At 33.8% G+C, this 20,039-nt stretch overlaps 1 protein-coding gene across 4 annotated transcripts in view; it reads right to left on the reverse strand.

Moving 5' to 3' along the window:
• DMD (dystrophin) overlaps positions 1–20,039 on the reverse strand; it is a 2,284,432-nt gene that overhangs the window by 1,357,286 nt on the left and 907,107 nt on the right. For all 4 annotated transcript variants that reach the window (XM_063634262.1, XM_063634265.1, XM_063634264.1 and 1 more), the window contains exons 26-29: positions 18,620–18,790; positions 12,533–12,715; positions 5,682–5,816; positions 2,741–2,890 (exon numbers count right to left, since the gene is read on the reverse strand). In XM_063634262.1, the coding sequence (XP_063490332.1) occupies positions 2,741–2,890; positions 5,682–5,816; positions 12,533–12,715; positions 18,620–18,790 (639 nt within the window). The remainder of the gene's footprint in view (positions 1–2,740; positions 2,891–5,681; positions 5,817–12,532; positions 12,716–18,619; positions 18,791–20,039) is intronic.

Consider the following 20,039-nt stretch of genomic DNA (forward strand, 5'->3'; position numbering starts at 1 on the left):
GTTACTCAAAATCACATAACCAGTGAATTACAGAGGGATTTGCCAGTTACCAATTTTTTGCCTTTCAACATGATCCTGTTTTTGATATGGGAACATTTCTCCCCTTGTCAGCTGACATAATATTAACTTCTGTCAGTAAAGGATGCTGGAGTGACAATGGCGGAGGTAGAGGTTTGTCTTTTCCAGTGTGCTTTTAATTCTTTTTCAATCCTATGAATCTAGGTTGGCCTATGGAATGCCCAGTAAGGCTCACCTCATCCACCCGACTTTACCCAAAAGTCTTTCAGCAACATTATGGGTCGTGTTTGACAAGTTCTATGGGTACCCAACAAGCAAGTTGAGGATGGGTGGTAAATCCATAGGCAGCTTCCTGGAGCCCCACTTCATTTCCTCAAGTTTAGTAGCATCCACTACGGGTAGTTTCCCACCACGTCCAATGAATACACCAGCCAGCTTTCTAGCAAATTCAATGGTTCCCCACCAAAGGCTACTTCCCTGTAATTTGTGTCAGCATTCCCCTCCAATATTCTCTTCACACTAGCTTCAGCCCACTGGCTATAGACTTGTTCTGGATTGGGTCAATGAAGGAAACTTCTCTGTCATCCCATGGGAGGCAGACACACACTTTCTAAAGAAGTTTGAATCCAGCCTTGGGTTGTGCTCCTATCTTTCCATATTAGTTCCTTGTTTGGGTACTATTCCTCAGGCTTAGGGTATTCTTTAGAGATCTCTCTTATTCCCTATTAAAAATTAATTTCCAGTAGGTAGTTAATACTTATTTGTGTTAAATCTTCTCTGTTTAAGTGACTCCGTGGTTTCTGTGCCCTGTCTGGACCCTGACTAATAATACAAGGTGTTATTCTAGCCCAAGTTTGAAGTATTTTCTTATTCAAAATTTTATGCTTTAAAAACTCAGTTCAGAAAATAAGAGAATACGTGTTGAATCAGGGTATGTTGCTGAACTGAATTATTTTTTATTTGGGGAAAATGTCAGGGTTTATAACAAAAACCTTTAAAATAGAAGGTTATAAGTAGTTTTGTGTTAATAAAGGATTGCAATATAATTACATCAATAGAGTTAATAGCAAGGTCAAGTTAGAGAGTAAGCTCTTCCTAAGGACAGAATAGATGAGTACTGAAAAATGTCAAACACTGAAGTTGGATCTTGGCCAGGTGTGGTCTTTCACAGATGTAGTCCCAGCACTTTTGGAGGCCAAGACAAGTGGATAGCTTGAGCCCAGGAGTTCAAGACCAGCCTGGACAACAAGGCAAAACCATATTTCCACAAAAAAAAAAAAAATACAAAAAAAAAAACAAAACCGTGAGTGGCAGCATGCACCTGTAGTCTCAGCTACTCAGGAGGCTGAGGTGGGAAGATCACCTGAGCCCAGGGAGGTTGAGGCTACAGTGAGCCACGATCAAGCCACTGCACTCCAGTCTGAGGGACAGAGAAAGACCCTGTCACAAAAAAAATAAAAATAAAAATAATTGAGTATTTTAACAGCTAAGCCAAGGTCAGTTTCACAATGACTTTTAATTTTTTGCTTGAACTGCTCTCTCCTGCCTGACACTAATATTCAAATATTAAAACCCACATTGAAATGATTTTCAATTTACTTGCCACATAGCAATATCTATTTGACTCAGATCCAGCAATAATACAGCAATGATGAAGGACCAAGAGATTGTTTGGAATTCCCCTTTTCCAATCCCCAATTCCTTATGTTGATTTGGATAAAATATGGATACGCCACCCAGGATTCAAGACTGGAGGTGCTGCTGGTACGTTTGCAGATACCTGCCCGATCCTCACCTACTTCTCTTCAGAATTGGAGAGAGAAGAGGTTTTCCTACTCAAGATGTTCCCTTTCAATCTGTAAGCATGTCAAAAGCTCCCCGACATTGACTATTCAATCAGTCATTAGTCAATGGTTTCTTGCATACTCCCCTAGTTACCACCCCCCTTATTCTCTTTTTTCTCTTCACACCTTATGTGTTTTTATGTCTTGCACGTTCTACGAAATCAGTAACTTTTCCTTAACTAATCAATGTTTGTAAGTTATTAAGGTTAGGAAATTTTTTCTACTTATCAAACCATACAACCATATCTCACCTGTAGTAGATGTACTCAGTAAGTGAATATAAAACTAAACATTCTTATAAAATAGGTTTTCTTCTTTACAAATAATCCATTCCTAAGAGAGAGTATGCAAAACATTGACTAGGAGAAATTTGCTATTTTGTTTTAGTATTGGTTTGAAAAATCACACCATGTGTGATATATGAAAATTTATCTACAAGAAATTTAGTGTTATTTGTGAAGAATAAATAATATGGCGTACTAACAGAATTGCATGTATTATTAGCAAGTTACATGTGACATAACAAGTGTGTGTGGAATGGAGGGAGAGGAATAAAATGAGAGAGCGAGCGAGAAAGGATACCCACACATAGTGGTTTATCTTGAGTAGGGAAAAGAACTCTGGTGAGAGTATGTAGACCCAAGAAGATTACTATTCTTGGTATGTCTCAGTTGCCTTTTAAGAATCCTAACTTACAATGTTTTTGTGAAATCACATGATATAATGCACATGTAAAGAATTTACCAGTGTCTGGCATTGGATTGTCTCTGAAACCTGAAAGCTGAGCTAATATTTCAAGTATTGCTCATTTTATCTGAGAGGCATGTATCTGCTATACATTAATGCGAATTAAAGAGATTTTTCACTTATCTTCACACCTCTTCATGTAGTTCCCTCCAACGAGAATTAAATGTCTCAAGTTCCTCATTGATTAGCTCATCCATGACTCCGCCATCTGTTAGGGTCTGTGCCAATATGCGAATCTGATTTGGGTTATCCTCTGAATGTCGCATCAAATTTTCAAGTGACTGAAACACATTTGCAATAATTACTATTTCTCTTTTTTTTTCTAAATACAATAAATTATCAGCAACTGCTTAGTATCTTCTGATTTACATATAATTAAGTCATAATTAATTTAAAGCAAATTTTAATTGGATTAAAAACACCAAGGAGCATTTTTGCTTCAAAAAATAGGATGTCATTCTATATGAATCTTCATGGGATTATGACAGTGTTGCAGACGCAGAACTTAAAACTTGATTCACAACCACCTTTTTCCTTGATGTCCCCTAACTCTAAAACCAGAAGAGGTAAAACACTAAATTTCTCAACTTCTCTGATAGCTACTGGTGTCCAAGTGACACAATTCTGAAAAGGAGTAATCTCTTCAGAAGAATCCTTTTGCCCTTCCTACTTTTTTGCACATACATGGCCTGGACATATAACAATCATCTTTGCACTGGGAGGCAATGACTTTGAGTGTGAGGTCCTTCATGCTCTGGAAGAGAGCGCACAGTGCCTACTCGCCTCATAATATGGCTGAACCATCCTCATCCCTGGGTAACCTCCCTTCACTATTCTTTTTGTGGTGAGAAAAGACCATTTTATGAGCTTAAGCCATTGTCTGATTTTCTGTTATGTACATCCCAATAATACCCATCTCCTATACTGCTCAAAATTGACAAAGTTGCCTGGCTAGATAATATGATGAAAGTGAATCTCAGTGTCAAATGTAGGCATGCTAGAAAACAAGAGATTCAATTTCATCTTACTGGACCTCAAACATATCTATAAAATAAGTGATGGGCATATGTTCTAACAAATTTATTAAATATTCTGTTTTCCTTAAAGAAATGAAAATCTTCCAATACATATTTGTAATTTTTCCTGTCTACGTACTTTTCTAGAACTTTGAGCAACCTCAACACATTTTCTTATTAAGTTTCAAGAAAATAAAAATATAGAGACTTCCTAAATACATTTATATTAAAAAAACGCTATAACCTGTAAAATACTTAAAAAGCCATCAGATTTTTGAGTAGAACAATGTGATTGTTAATAATTTTCTGTATAATTTATATTCCTTATTACTTCTAACAAATCTTAATTGTAAATATTTATTTGCAAAGTGGATATAAATAATTTTAATGGATACATTATAAGTCTTAACAAAGTATATACCTTGTTAAATTTTTTTAAAGGTGGATGAAAAGCAACACAGCAAAATTAAGGGATCAGTTATAAATATCTTGAGTTGCAAGAAAACCTAGAAGTCGTGCAGTATTTCTATCCTTGATACGTGGTGATCCAGCCCTTTTCACTCAAAATGTCCTCCTGAATGAGCATCAGCAACACTACCAAAGAACCAATTTTATGTATGTATTTATTTATTTTTTCACTGTGGAATTTCATTTATTGGCTCCATTATCTGAATTAGGAACAATTTGGAATTATGACCACAACATACAAATAAAAGATAAGAGCACTCGCAATTTTCCTCCTCCCTGCTTGTCTGTGTTGTGGGCATTGTTAGGGCCTCGCCTAAAATAGTAAATAGTAATGGTAAGGTTTTTTTCCCCATCTTTTCTATATGCTCTTCATTATGGCTTCAAATTTTCTCTCTTTATCATTTCTTTCTGAACATTCCCTAGTATTTTCAGTGCATCACTTAAACTGTGACAGCAAGAATTTAGCATGGTGCTCCATGTACAATTTGACAATTTCATAGGGTAACAGCATCATCCTATCTTCTGTTCTGGCCACTGTCCTTTTTTAATGTGCTGTAAGTTTGCTGCATCTTTTCTAGAACATGTAACACATTGTTGATTCACAAGAAATGTTTGTTCAATTAACTTCTCTCAATACAACAAATTTATATTCATAGTTAGTCAAATAGAGCCAAAATTAAAGTCCACTGGAGATCTACTTCGTTTTACTTCAATATTTTTTCAGGTTTTATAATTTTCTTTAGAAAATTAGGAAGTTGGATAAAATGATCCATAGGTGTCTGCTCTGATGTTCTGGATTACAATTCTATTCTGTCTAAGGAAATATTTTACATTTTCTTCACATCTTGAATAATTTATGCTCCTTATTTTATAGATTTACACAGGGGCTATACTACTTATAGTTTTATGTACATATATTACATATTTTAAGACACCATATTCATTACATATAGATAAGTCAAAAGTACACTAAAATGCATAGAGCTTGAATGATTAAATGTCAGAAGTTAAAGTAAGTCAAGTTTATAAATTCAAACTCATTTAAACTTTAATTATTGAAAGTCTCCAAAGTAAAACTTAAAAATGTACTTACATTTTATGAATATTTTAAAGATATATTTCCAATATTAAAGCATATCCATTTAATAACTCAAAACATTCTGTAAGGTATAAATTTGTGATTTTAAATAAGTATAAAATATGTTCCAATTCAATACGTGCAGCTTTTAAACTGGAAATAATGTTTCATATTATCATCCTGATTAGCCCTAAGGCAGTGAAATTGTTTATTCACACTGTCTTTGCAGGTTTGTGGTAGATTTAATTAGGTAAAGTATCTATGTAGAACTTAGTGATATAACAAAGGCAAATTTCCTCTGTAAGAAGTCATTTAAACCCTTTGCAAAATCTCGTGACCTAGAAGGTTATTAGGGGGAACAAAGGCTTTATCCAAAGTAGCAGTGGTGAGTGATAACATAGTCATTATACTCTCTTGGGTTGTTTAGTTTGGATTTGTCTTCTATTTGGTACTTGACCTCTTTTAATACTGCATATAAATTATCATCATTTGGTTTAATTTACAACTTACATCTAGCACCTCAGAGATTTCCTCAGCTCCACCAGGAATGTTTTCGGTGGTTTTAAGTTTAAATTCTACTTCATTTAGCCACTTGTTTGCTTTCTCCAAGTATGACAACAACTCATGCCAACATGCCCAAACTTCCTAAGAAAGAAATATATATCACAGATTAAATATTATGGTAGAAAAGTAAATGTGAAACGTTGCCATTTCATTATTAAAACTTCTGAAAATATAACACTTTGTATTTTTCACCTTTACTTTGTTGCAGATAATTAAAAATGCAGCTAGTCATTTTGATCATCTAATACCTCTATAATTAAAAGTCATTAAGAAAACATTTTATTACATGAATAATGAATAAATTCAAAAGACAGTAATTTACTTTTTAAAATAAAAATAAGCACCAACATCGCAGTCTGGGCAACAGAAAAATAAAAGCATATGTAAAAATGCATATGTAAACCTAACTCTCTCACACATCACTGTTACCAGTATTCTGTGACCTCCTCTGAAATTTATCATATATAATTTGATAGTTAAAATTTAAATGAGTTTAACTATAGCTTTCTTTTCACTAAACATTACATCATACCATTTTCTTTATTACTAAGAAGATATATTTTTAATGAAAATCTAAGACTTCATTAAAGTGGCTCTATCTTAGTTTAGCAATATACATTCTTTAGATAGACTACTTTTGGTTTTGTTTGCTATTATAAATTTATTGTAAACATCATCGTGAATATGGACTATTTTTCCACATGCTTATTATTTCCTTGAGGTATATTATCACAAATATTACCACTAATTCAAAGGTTTGATTATTATAAAAGGCCATTGATTTGTATTATGAAAATGATTTATATACAGAAGTACTCATAAAAAAGCAGAACTTTAAAATTTCTACAAGAAAATATAGAAGAAAATATTTCTGATTTTGGCATAGAGACGAATATCTTAAGTAAGACATCTTGTAAAAAACCGACCATAAGAAAAAAGAGATGAATACATTTGACTACATTAAAATTAGGACCTTCTATTCATCAAAGGACACCATCAAGTAATTGAAAAACAGACTCAAAACTGAATAAAACAATTGCAACGTTTGTAACACATAAGAATATGAAAAATGCCAGCAAGTCAAATAAAAGATGAATAACTCAATCGATAATGAAAAGAAGACCTGAACCAAAATCTTAAAGAGAAATATGTATATACATTAAACATGAAGATATGTTCAATCTCATTAGTAATCAAGGACATGTAGGCCAGGATTACAGATACCATATTGATTGACGCAAATGAGAAGTTTGACAATTCCACGTGTGAGAGAAGATATACATCAACAAAAATTTGTATTTATTGTTGGTGGGTGTGTGTACTGGAATGACCATTTCAGTATGTCTATTGGGGAAAAGATAGAAAGATGCAAGAGAGGATAAGAATATAAAAATGGTCATTTTCTGTTAGCTTTGTAACTATTAAATGAACCTATAAGTACAGTAAGTACAATGGAGCAATCAACACCACTTACTACCACCTGCCCCTGCCTCACTACCACCAAAATTAAAGGCTTAAAAGGAAGATTTATTTTAGAAGGATCTAAAAAATTCATCAAATTTCCCAAAGTTCTCTTTGTTCATAGCCATCAAAATGACACAGAGTATTCGATCTCTATCTGATGAAAAGTATCAGTCTCACCTGCTTGGCAAACATACCAACCTTTCACACTTGCTTGGTATCTTATGTACAGTTTATTGCAAAAAGTGAAATTAAGTATTTTGCTTTAAAAGGTGATAGAAATCTTAAATCTGGGTCATTTCCAGCTCCTGCTGGACTACAGGCTGTCTTCATTCTGGGCAAAGATCCCAGTGGGAAAATATAAATATCTTCTTAAATACCCGAGGGTACCTTAGAGCTTTGAAGACAAAGAGACGTGATTGGTAATGTGTCTTATTAACTTTGGTGCAGATTGAGGTAATGAACTACCTTGCTGATTTAACTGTCAGAATGGATGGCCTCTTCTGTCCTCAATGCATCTGAAGGACACAGCTGGAGAGGCTGAATGTACCAGCTTTACAGGTCACCTTTGCAAAATAAAATATAGTCTTGAAGCCCGAATTGGAGCTAAAAGCCACTTAGAATAACTGCTAAGCTTAACAGTTTGGAACTTAAAATTACTTTGAAATCACAGAATCCAAAGTGGCTTTGAAGGAAAGCACAAATAAAAAAGTAAACTTCTGTTCAAAATAGTAGATGGAGCTGATGAGGTAACTCCCAACATGTCCTCCTTCAGTTATATCAAAATGCATGTTAAAATACAAAGGAAATATTTTTAATTCATAGCTGATCTGTAAAACATGTATATAGAACCTCAGGTGTCCAAAAGAAAAAGAGGGAAATGAAAGTAGAAAGTGGAAAATCAAGCTTATAAAAATACTGGCATATCAGAACAGGGTATACGACATCAAAGCTAGGGCATTTAACACTAACTTGAGATGGAAAATGAGGCAAGCCAGGGAGATGGGAAAGAATGAAGCAGTATGACACCCATCCTGTAAGGAAGAAGTAGAACATCCCTATCCATTGGAATATCATGATATAGCAAGGAAGCCATTGTTGGGGGATTTTTGGCTCAAAAATAAAGATCCACCCATAACAAATGGAAACTTAAGCTTGTATCACACACGAGGGCAGAGCATAAAATCTCTACAATCCTGGTGACAACAATACAAAAACTCAATAGCCCAGAGCAAAAAAAAAAAAAGAAAGAAAAAAGTTCCAGTAAAGGCAATTCCTATTATAGATGAGCTCTCAAATAACAACAACAAAAAAAACCTTACAAGCCACATGGGGAAATTCACTTCCAGTAGAGGGAGTCATTAGTTGCAACAAATGGTAGAATCCATACCTTATGACATAAAGATAATAGAATAATTTTAGAGAATTGTACAATAAACATGCATAGCCTCATGGTGTATTTTCCCCATAGAGTTTATTTGCTTGAGATTGGCAACTGGAATTCACACCTAAGAAATCAAAGGGCTTGGTTGCCTACATTTCATTTTGGGAGACCATCTCTTTCTTGTTTTCACAAGCCCTGGTTTAAACAGAGAGGGCTGACGGGGAGGAGATTTGAGGGGAGTGAGGTGAAGAGAGTTTGAATAGTTAGGCAATTCTTCTTTCTCACATTTTTATGGGGATAGGTAGGGTAAACTCATCTGGATCATTTTATTTACAGGATCTAAAACAAAACCACTCATCTACTGGGTGGATATATTCAGGAAGGGGTGATTGGTATTCATTTCCTGTTGAGCTGTTGGCATGGCCAAGAAGGAATCAAAAACAACCCTTTCAAATTTCTCATTCCTGAAAGGTATAGGAGTATGGGTACTTCCAGTGCCCATAGGCTGAGTTGAGATATGGTAGGTAAATTAGACTCGAGGGCATCACTAAAGCATTGGTTAAAAAGATATAAAATTCAAGAGCATTTTGTATAAAGCTGTCGACAAGCGTCAGCTTGAAATTCTTGTTAAACACTACGAGGTACTATAAAAGCCTAGGAGATCTTTTTTAGGGGGTTCAAAGCTCATATGAATAAGGCCAATCTGGATCCTCAACAGGGCAAATCAAGTCTATAGAGAACGAGCCAGGTCAGTGGTGATAATACATAGAAGAGGGACAACAGACTAGGCATTACAGGTGTGTGTGGGTTTTAACAAAAGGGAACAGCAACTGTGAGCAGCCAAAAAAAGGACATTCACATGAAGAGGGTATTTTTCCCGCTTCATCCTCGCTTATATCAACAGTAGATCTGTATCCAGAAAGTGGGATGGAAGAGGAGATTGTGAGACCATTTATTCTCATTCCTGCCTCTGTATAAATTGCTGAAGCAACAGATTAATCTAAACTTGTGAAATATTTGAATAAGTTATGATATTTAAATTTAAATTAGAGTAAATTTTAATAACTAAAAGTGAATAAAAAGTAATGAGATCCCAAAGAAATATTGTTTAAGAAGCCAACTACCAGGCAGAAGGTGAAATTTGACAGAGTTGGGTGTAGTTATTGGAAAAATAAGACTGTTTCATGTTTATTACTCATCAAGTTGAAACATTCAGTCAAACAGATGGTATCTGTTTAAGTTGTTTAAAGGAATACATAGAATTAATCACAAAAAAAGAAAACCATAACAAAGAACAGATTTGTGAAACACCTCAATGAAATATTGAGAAATGGAAAATATCTTTTTGAAAAAATATAAACACACATACATAAATGTAGAGAGATAAATATATATACAGATAAAGATGAGAATATTTCTCTATTGAAGGATAAATTATGCCACAGGCAGCTAAAGAGAGAATTTGAGAACTGGAAGACAGATTTTAGAAAACTATCCAAAGTTGAGCAGACAGAGATAAGAATATAGAAAATATTAAAGGGAAACCAGTAACTGGAATATAGGAAGGAGATAGTCTTAATAGCTCTAAGAACGTTTTCCCTTAGGAAGGAATGAGGAGACTGGGAAAAAGAAAATCTTCCCAAAGATAATGCAAAACCACTAAAGAAATAATGTATCTGCTCTAATTAACACACCAGATGACAAAGTATAAATGAAAGCAAATTTACACATATACAAAGTTGAGTGAAACTGTAGAAGACAAAATAGGGTGAAACTGCAGAGCAGATAGGACAAAGAAGAAATTTAAGGGTAGTACCAGAGAAAATGATAAAGAAACAATAACTTGACAGCAGATTTCTTAAAGGCAAAAAATTTCAGAAGACAAATAATATTTTCAGTGTTGTAGAAAAAAAAACCCTGTCCTTACATAATTACCTGGTCAACTGCATCATTATCCAATACCGCGGGCAAAATAAAAGCATTTTCAATATGCAAAATCTGAACACATTTGCTACTCACACTCAAGGAAAGAGCAAGAAAGAAACTGAACACAGAAGCGAAGGGAAGAACAAAAGGCAAAACTGGTCACAAAAATTGGGAAAATAGCATCGGTAAATCTAAATAAATATTATATGAAATAGTTAAAACAACAGCAGCAGCAACAGCAATTATATGGACTAATTTGGGGGAAATAAGGTGAAAATGAAATACGAGGCAACAATAATGCAGAAAATTGAAGAGGTAGGTTCAGAGCTAAACTATGCTAATGTTTCCACCATATTATTGTTCCAAAGGTATAGAGAAAGATTTATAAGATAAAATAAAGTACATATTCCAACCCAGTGAAAAAGGACTAAAATGGAACTAAATAATTTGATAACTTCAATACAAATAGGGAATGTTAGAAATGTCATTATAGATGAGAAGGAAATGGAAAAATAATCCAATAATTGTTCCTGAAAATTTTGTTATTAATATGAAAACTTAAAAAATCTCTTTGGAAAATGTACTCCAATATAAATTTCTAATGAATCACAGAGTATCATTTAAATGAACAACATGAATAATAGGGAACAATGATGCATATTTAAGGACATTTAGAACATAAGAAAGTAATAGTAGGTGTTTTATTTAAACATTGTCAGAAAGCATTTCCTAGGTACAAAAAGTCCCTCCTTATTGTAACATGTTAGTGAATTAATTGTGGCTTTCTTGAGACATGTACAGTGCCATCACATCCCTTCCCTTCCCATTCTTTGTTATATTTTATATAGCACTCACATAACACTGATACGTAAGATACGTCATCATATCCTTAGAAACTATGATATTTCCTGACATATAGAAGGCACTTTTCAAGAGTCTGAGGAGTGAATTGCATTTAAAAGAAAAGAATAAGGATGAGTAAAGAAGAGCTTAGAACTGGTAATGGAGAAACTCAGATCACATTTTACAATTAGAAAATGATAATACTGTATTGGGAATATATGGGGTACTTTAGCTACAAATACATTTTAAAATATTTTTAAAGGTGGACTTTATTATTGATCTGAATTGTACGTCTTTAAATATCAAACACTCAACATATGAAGCAAACTAAATAATGTTTTTCAAAAGTAAAGAGGTACCTAACACCTTATTAACCATATTCACAAAAATAACTCAGTCTGTGTGAGGGAAGGGGGCTTAAAGTCCAACTCATGTGCAATGTCTGGCAGCATCAGCATTTGTAGTGGATAAAGTTTTGTGCCCATTGGTGCAGTATGTTCATAAGAAAGGTCATAGCTTATTTTTGATGCAATTACGTGGCAATCATTTGAGGCACCTGCTTTCTTTATCTAAGTTCAGATAAGCATAATCTAGACAGTAAGGCACATCCATAAAAGTTAAAGCAGAAGTTGTGATAATAAATAAACATAATGCAAAACGTCAAAAAAACATAGAGCTGGTTAGGTAACATGTCTAACAAAGAACTCTATGGGGCACAGCAATTACTAAAGACAATTATACTAAAAATATACTTCTCTACAGAATGCTTTTCCCCTAAGATACTTAAATAAGTTTATGTACATACAAAAATAGGAAAAAATAAAGATAATTGTCTATAAATCTGGAGAAAATGTATTTATAGGATTTTGTGACCTAATAATAGTAATAAGAATTAGAAGCATAGCCACTCACCTATATTGAGTACTAGGCTAAGTACTTTAAAGAGAATAGCACATTTAATTTTCTCAACAACTTATAAATTATGTATTATGTCTATTTTACAGATTGAAAACCGGTTTATACAAGTTAAGCAAATGGCCCAAAGTCATACAACTTATAAGTGCCTGAATGAGGAATTCAAGCCAAAGTTGTTTTACACTGGAATCCATGTTCTTAACCACTATGCCTCACATATGACCACGTATTGACATATCATTGACAAAGACCAAGAAAAGCAACTGACTTCCAAAGTCTTGCATTTCCCATTCAGCCTAGTGCAGAGCCACTGGTAGTTGGTGGTTAGAGTTTCAAGTTCCTTTTTTAAGGCCTCTTGTGCTACAGGTGGAGCTTGAGCTATGACACTATTTACAGACTCAGTAAGGAGTTTCACTTTCGCTTCTTTTTGTTGGGCCTCTTCTTTAGCTCTCTGAAAAATAAAGAATGCTTTCTTAATAGCATGAAAATAACTTTACTTCAAAAATGCATTTCTATGAATCATATAATTTCCTCCTCACAACATCCCAGTTAGAATGAGATTTACAAAAATAAATCTAATATGAATTCCAGTCTCTTCCATAAATTTAAGTTTAGTTTAAATTGGAAAGTTAAAGAAATAATTTATTATTAGAATACAACAGATCTTTAACAAGAATAGATTGAAAAGTAGTCTGCATGGGGGTATGGATTTGTGGTCAAATATATACACATCGATATAAATACAATTGTTTGGAAAAGGCAAGAAACAAATATTTCAATATTAACTAGGTTAAAAAATATTTGGCAGTCTGGAATCGAAATCACTTATAAATTACTCAGATGAGTAATATTGAAACCATCACAAATATCATTATTTAAGTCAAAGGATACTTAACATAGAAAGGTCCCCTTGATGCTATATTTAGGAACATATTTTGATAAAGGAAAGTTTTGTTCAAGAATTGAAAACACATGAGAGAAAGAGAAACCAAAAAGGAGCCCCTGATATCAGAAGCTGGCCTGACACCCAGCTATGCCTTGGTCTTCTCAAGTGGAAAATAAACTGTTTCACAGAATTTCAACATTGGAAAAGGCCACTTTGTTTCCATAATGGATCAAGACCACGACAAGATCATTCCATAATCATGTCTGAATCCAGACAAAAACATCAACATTACCCAAACCACAAAATGCCCAACACTCCCCTATTCTAGTTAATATGAATGAATGCTATTTCTTTATCAATTGCAACTTTAGCCTCATTCTGGTCTTCTCTCCTTCTGGACAAGATACGATACCCATAGAGCTATCCCCACACACTAATGACAAGCAATCGAAAGTAAAGCTTTTAAACCCTCCCTCAAATCCCCTAACACAAGCACAAATCCTACAATGTTTTTTTTTTTCTTTTCATCTACACGTACCCCACGGTCTCCAATGTTGTGTATTCTCCCTCATTGCAAAAAGTAATGAACCCAACTTGTTCAGCTACAAGAGAGTTGGTGGTGGTCTTCGGCTGGGAGACATTTACACTCCTTAACTTCAAATGAGTACATGTATTTTAGAAACACACACACATACACACTGTATCTTTAATCTGTGTTCCTCCAGGGGTCAAACCTGACATTAGCTTTCAAATATAAGTAGTTTATATACAGGTGCCATGTGAAAGAAATTCTGGTAGCCGAATGGGGAACTGAGACAAGAAAGGGAAGAGAGATCCATATGGTTATACTTCTTAATCCCAGCAAACACTGTTAATGACTGGAGTTTAATCGTGTTAGAAAGCCCTGAGAAATATATGCCTGTGGGCTATTCCATTCAGGGGTGAAGAAACTGGGGTATTATTTCTCTATCATCTTCCCTAATTATTAAAGGCTGTTGGGGAAATGTTAATTTCCCAGTACTTGCAGCCTACCACACAAGTGCAAAAGTGGGATTCAGCAGCCACAGAAAGCCCTCGAGTAAACGAACGCAGGTTCTATAATGCAGAAGTTGGGCCTGCATACAATGCAGAGGTCAAGGTAAGGATTTATTGGCAGGATATAGATAAGGTCAGCTATAAAATGCCTTTGTATGTGTCAACATAATCGCCCTACTCCTTTGGATTTAGTCCCACAATTCCTTAAAAGTATGCATTATGTCAGAAAATGCAAATTGTTTTGCCTATAGAATGTTTACCTTCACCAATTTTAATTGATTGAAATCTTTAGTTCAATATTCTAAATAAATCAGCTTTTTGGCATCACTGAGCATAGAGTTTGTTTTACACAAATTGTATTTTGACTTTAGTAATTATAGTATAATCAACAAGTTTGATTACCATTCATCATTTAATATGTGCTACTGTGTTCTGTGCCAGCCATGTCATAAATGCTACCTCATTAGACCTTTACCCAAACCTTCTCAGATGTGTTTTGTTATCTCTATATTGGACATCAGAAAACTGAGGTTCAGAGAGTTTAAGGAAATCATCCTCAGAGTTACATCCTCTCTTTCTCATAGTTTCTGTTCAGTTGTTCTCAAATGTTCCATGAGCTGAAGAAGGAGAATGTTGTAGTCAGTCTAACGAATAAAATTACAATTTATACTCATTATAAATAACTCAAGCAACTATATAAAAATGTAGAATGAAGAACACTTCTTTCCATGGTTTTTAGGCTTTGTATATTCTTGTTTAATAAGAGGCTCAGATCTTGGGAAAGCTTCGGAGAAGAAACAGCAAAATTTCTTAACCCAGGTAGATATGAAGAAAGAAGATGATGATGAATTTCTCTACTAGGAGAAAAGGTAGAAAGCTAAATGACTGGTAAAGTTTCGACACAAATCCTCATAAAAACGGTGGCTCTTGTTTCTTTCCACGAATCTAACAATGATATGCTCTGCCATCTTTCATTGCTAGGATTTCACACCAGTGCTTCTTAAAGCGAGTGTCCTTGGAATCACTCTGCAACTTGTTCCTTGGTATGAACTGAAACTTGTTAAAAATTAAAAACTTCAGGCCTCACCCAAGACTCACTGAATCAGAAATTCTAGGGTCAGGGCCCAGCATTCTGTGTATTAAACAAGTCTTCCAGGTGATTCTGATGTCCATTCAGGTGCAGGAATCACTGCTGTAGTGATTATACAAATTTATTTGTGTATTTACTATTCTCACTTTATGTGTAAGTTCTGGTAAGCACTAGTACTAGAGTTATAATACAGTAAAAATTAAAAAAAATAAAAACACTTAATAAATTTCCAGAGTGTTTTTCAAAGGGTTTTAGTATAAAGTTTTACAATATAGCGATTGCTGATCTCCATAAAAGTTTTAAAGTCAGAGGTTGTTTATCAAGCACTGCCCTAGGTTCTTTTATGTCAAAAAAAACTTTTCAGGGGAAAACTAAGTTATCAAAACAGCACTTTCATTTTCAAGTAAAATACAGAAAAGAACATAAACAGAAGAGGGTCTCTATTTCTTCTTTGAGTATCAGGGAGAGATATCAAAGTAGGTCTGTTAGTATCTTCTGACAATAAAGAAAAATTAGCTATCAAATGAGCACAGGTAGAAGTCTGGACAAGGTACTATTGCTAACCCTCCAGGTAGTGAAGTTGACTTAAAGAGACTATCTTGAGCAGCAGGCTGAAAACTCAAGAAATGAAATCTTCCTGCCAACTCTTTCAGTGATTGTTGCCAGAGGCTTCCAGAATCTACCTCTTTTTACTATCACCCCCATACTAAACCAATTTTGTAGCTAGACCAATTATCAAAACATGTCAATCAATGTAGACAAATTTGTTGGAACACTCATTTCAAGGATGGTTTTCAAATTTTAAAGATTTGAGACAGTTTACTCTAGAGCACAGGAAAATAAGAGAGATCTGACTGGCTTGTTGATGATATAGGCAAATCGCTCATAGGGACAGGGAAGAGGGCCAGAAGAGGGACTGAACCAAAGGAACCCAGGGATAATCAGAGCAGCTGAACACAAATGACTCTATAGTATCTACTTAGGGATCTGAGGTAGTGGCCATATATAAATAGACATAGTGAGAAAGGAATTGAGATACAAAAGGAAAGGCCATATGAGTGACACACAATTCATAGGAAAGGAAAAGAAAAAGGAAAACGGAAAGGGAAAAGGAAAAAGAAAAGGGAAAAGAAAAAGGAAAAAGAAAAGAAGGGAAAAAGGAAAAGGAAAGAAAAGAAAAGAAAAGAGATGAAATAGAATAAAATACCTTCAATCCTGTGGGCTCTACCAAAAATAAAGTCTGTGACTGTGGCTAAATTATTTGACCTATCTGGGAATTTCAGTTTTCTGATAAGCAGAGAGAGAAGTGGGGATTACAGTAGTTTCAAAGTACCTTCTAGCTCTCACATACTGATAAAGTTTTCCTCATAGTGACCTCCCCAAAGTCAAATTTTAAATTATTTTGGTCTCTCTTTTGAAATACTCCAATGGTTTTTCTATTCCATTTAGAATAAAAACTGTGATACTCTAACAAAACCCCTTTGTTAACAGATATTTGCCCACCTCCGAAGACTCATCTGAGGTAATTTTATCCCATTTTCCTTCCTTCAGGCAGACAGACTTCTTTCTCTTCCCAATTAGCTTCAGGGTCTTTGTAGACCCTCTGCTCTCTGAATGGAATGTGTTTCCATTAAGATTTTCTTAAGCGGTTGGCTTTTCCTTATGATTCAGTTCTCTCATATTACATACAATTCTTCATAAATGCTCTACAAGTCAAGTTTTTCTAAAATAGCATCCCACCACCCTCAAATCCTGCCTGAACATTATTCATTCTTGATTTCAAAATCCAGGTTTACTTTTAGGCAAATTATCATGGTTTCATTTATTTTTCCATTTATTGCCTGCTCCTCACCACACGCTAGAACACTAGAATGTAAATTCCAAGGCAGTGGTCTTGCTCACCACACTCGATATTCAGTATCTAGAGGGTGTTTGGCACATAGTAAGTACGCAATAAGTTTTAGTTGATAAATATGCTATTGCTAGATTCAAATAATTTTGTATTTTTTAATACTCTAGAAATGATTACTGTTTATACAAATTTTTTCTTCATTATAGTTTTACACATACATAATATTTATACATATTTATGGAGTATATTAGATATTTACTTTCAACTTTTGACTAAAGCCGTATGACAGATTCGATATTTAAACATCTGAGTTTTCAGGTGAGTTACTTTCTGCTATTAACTATAATAAATATTTCTGAATTACCATTTAAATTATATAATAGAGTACACAATTTTTTACCATGTGGCCCTTTTCACGATTAAAATAATAAATAACGAGTCATGGTCATTTATACTGTGCTAGGCATTATGTTAGAAATTTCATATTTCATCCCTCTAATGATTCTGAAAGCAGACATTCTGATACCCAGTTCACAAATGAAGGAATTTGGCTCATTAAGCTTATGTAACTCACCCCAATTTATACAGTTGGCACGGGGCCAAACTAAGTTTTAAACTCAATTATCTGGCTCCACAATTATTTTTCCTTGTCACAATCCTTGAACCAAACAAAGACCTACAGTATTAATATTTCACGTTATTCTCTATGTTCTTGCTAGCACATAAAAATAATAGTTATGATTCTAGCTACTGAGCACCAACTCTGAGGTAGGCAATTTACTTACGTGTTAGTTACAATCAACAGTTCATACATTCAAATGAAGAAGTATGATGATATAAACATGATAAAACAGAGGATTATTTTGACTATTATATTATATTGTTGCCCAAGGCCATACAAAATGCCACTATGTAAGTTCAACTCCAGGCTTCACCTCCAAATCCATACTACATACCAGTTTCCTTGGTCATAAGTCAATGTTATATTTTGTCCTATTGTTTCAAGAAAAGGAAATGTAAACTCAATCCTTTCTATCCATATTAAAGGCTACAGGTTCAAATATTTAGTGCTTCCAAATTCTCAGAAACGCCTTTAAATTACCAATTTAACCGTTTGTTGACTACATTATAAATTTGTCTTTTCAAGAATACTTTTGCACAGTTTCAACGTGCATTTACATCAGCTACAGACAGCTAATACGATGAGTTGATTCTGCTCTCTTATTACTGTATGATTTCAAGGGAAAATTGTTTCAAATTATGATTTTTAATTTTCATAATTGACAATGCATTAAAATTAAATAGTTTAAGGCTGTTAAAATGTATATTAAACTTGAAGCTAAATTAATTAAAATTAATAATTAAAAATCAACCTCTGCTCTTAGAACCAGGAAAGAGCAGACTGTATACAATTTCAAGCAGTGGTGCATTTCTTTCTTTTTCCATTTATTTTCCATTTATTTGCTTAGTTTTTCTTTTTTTTTTTTTTTACCTTCATCTCTTCAACTGCTTTCTGTAATTCATCTGGAGTTTTATATTCAAAATCTCTCTCAAGATATTCTTCTTCAGCTTGTGTCATCCATTCGTGCATCTCTGATAGATCTTTCTGGAGGCTTACAGTTTTCTCCAAACCTCCCTTCAAGGCCTCCTTTCTGGCATAGACCTTCCACAAAACAAACAACACATGATTATTGACAGTGATGAAACATTATTATTATATTATTTGATCAGTATGTAAATAACAGAAAGCTTAGTAATGATAAAGAACTAATAAGCTTATATGCATAAGAAAATAACTCATGGGGATCAGATACACTCAATTTCCTGTAAGTGTGAAAAAATAAGACATGTCTGTTTATTTGGCATACTTAATAAAATAAACGTATTGCCCTATGATGATAATTCAGCTGTTTGTGTGAGAATGCTTTTCTGTGAATAGAGAAAAACAGGGCTTTTGAAAATAATGTTTCAGTTGGAAAAGCAACTTTACTGGCATACATAGAAATAGTTATTCTTTGTGTTCTTTGATAATGTTTTACTATTTTAAATATTCTAAGAACTTCATAATCATGTATCCACAGAAACTCATAAATTAAAAAGAAAAAATGAAAAGTGCATAAAATGTACTTTGGCAATTCACACAGAAGATAATATATGGCAATATAAGTATATAAAAGACGTTCTAATAGCATTTATAGTTGAAGGATTGCAAATTGAAGTGAATTAATGCATTTTCACATGTAAGACAGGGAAAAACAATAATTAATAAAGAGCCCATTTTGGGCAGGGATGTGGGAAAATCAAAGTTTTTACACTTGTTGAGGGAAATATCCAACATAATACAACCTTTTAGAGAGTAAGATGCCAAAATATATAAAAATGTTAACGTCCACGAATCTGAGTCAACAACTCCATTTTTTGAGAGTGAATCACGCCAACCAAAGTGTAGAGAGTAACATGTACGATATTTAATTCAGCTTTAAAGACCAAACATCTTGAAAACAAACTCAAAGGTGCTTTCATGAGAGATTAAATTATGACATATATATACTATGGGATACTGTGCATCACAAATACATCTTTACTGAAATGAAAAGCGGCTCAATATAAAGTTTTATGTGTAAAATGCAAGTTGCAAAAGAGTCTGTCTGTGGTTATAGAAAACATCTGCTATTTAAAGCCTCGTAGATTTCTGAAAACTAAAACTTTCTACAATGGACTCCATTACTCATTAACCAGAAAAATGCAAAACTTAAAACATCTAAAAGAAAATCATATACCTTGTTACAAGGCACTCTACAGTATTACAATTATTATACATAGTGCTCATGTTTACTTTAAAAAGCAACTCTATTCAAAAGATGGTATTCATCTCTCTAGTTTAAACAACATTATATATTTTAAGTAACAGC

The sequence above is a fragment of the Symphalangus syndactylus genome, chromosome X (genome assembly GCF_028878055.3).
Source record: "Symphalangus syndactylus isolate Jambi chromosome X, NHGRI_mSymSyn1-v2.1_pri, whole genome shotgun sequence".
NCBI lineage: Eukaryota > Metazoa > Chordata > Mammalia > Primates > Hylobatidae > Symphalangus > Symphalangus syndactylus.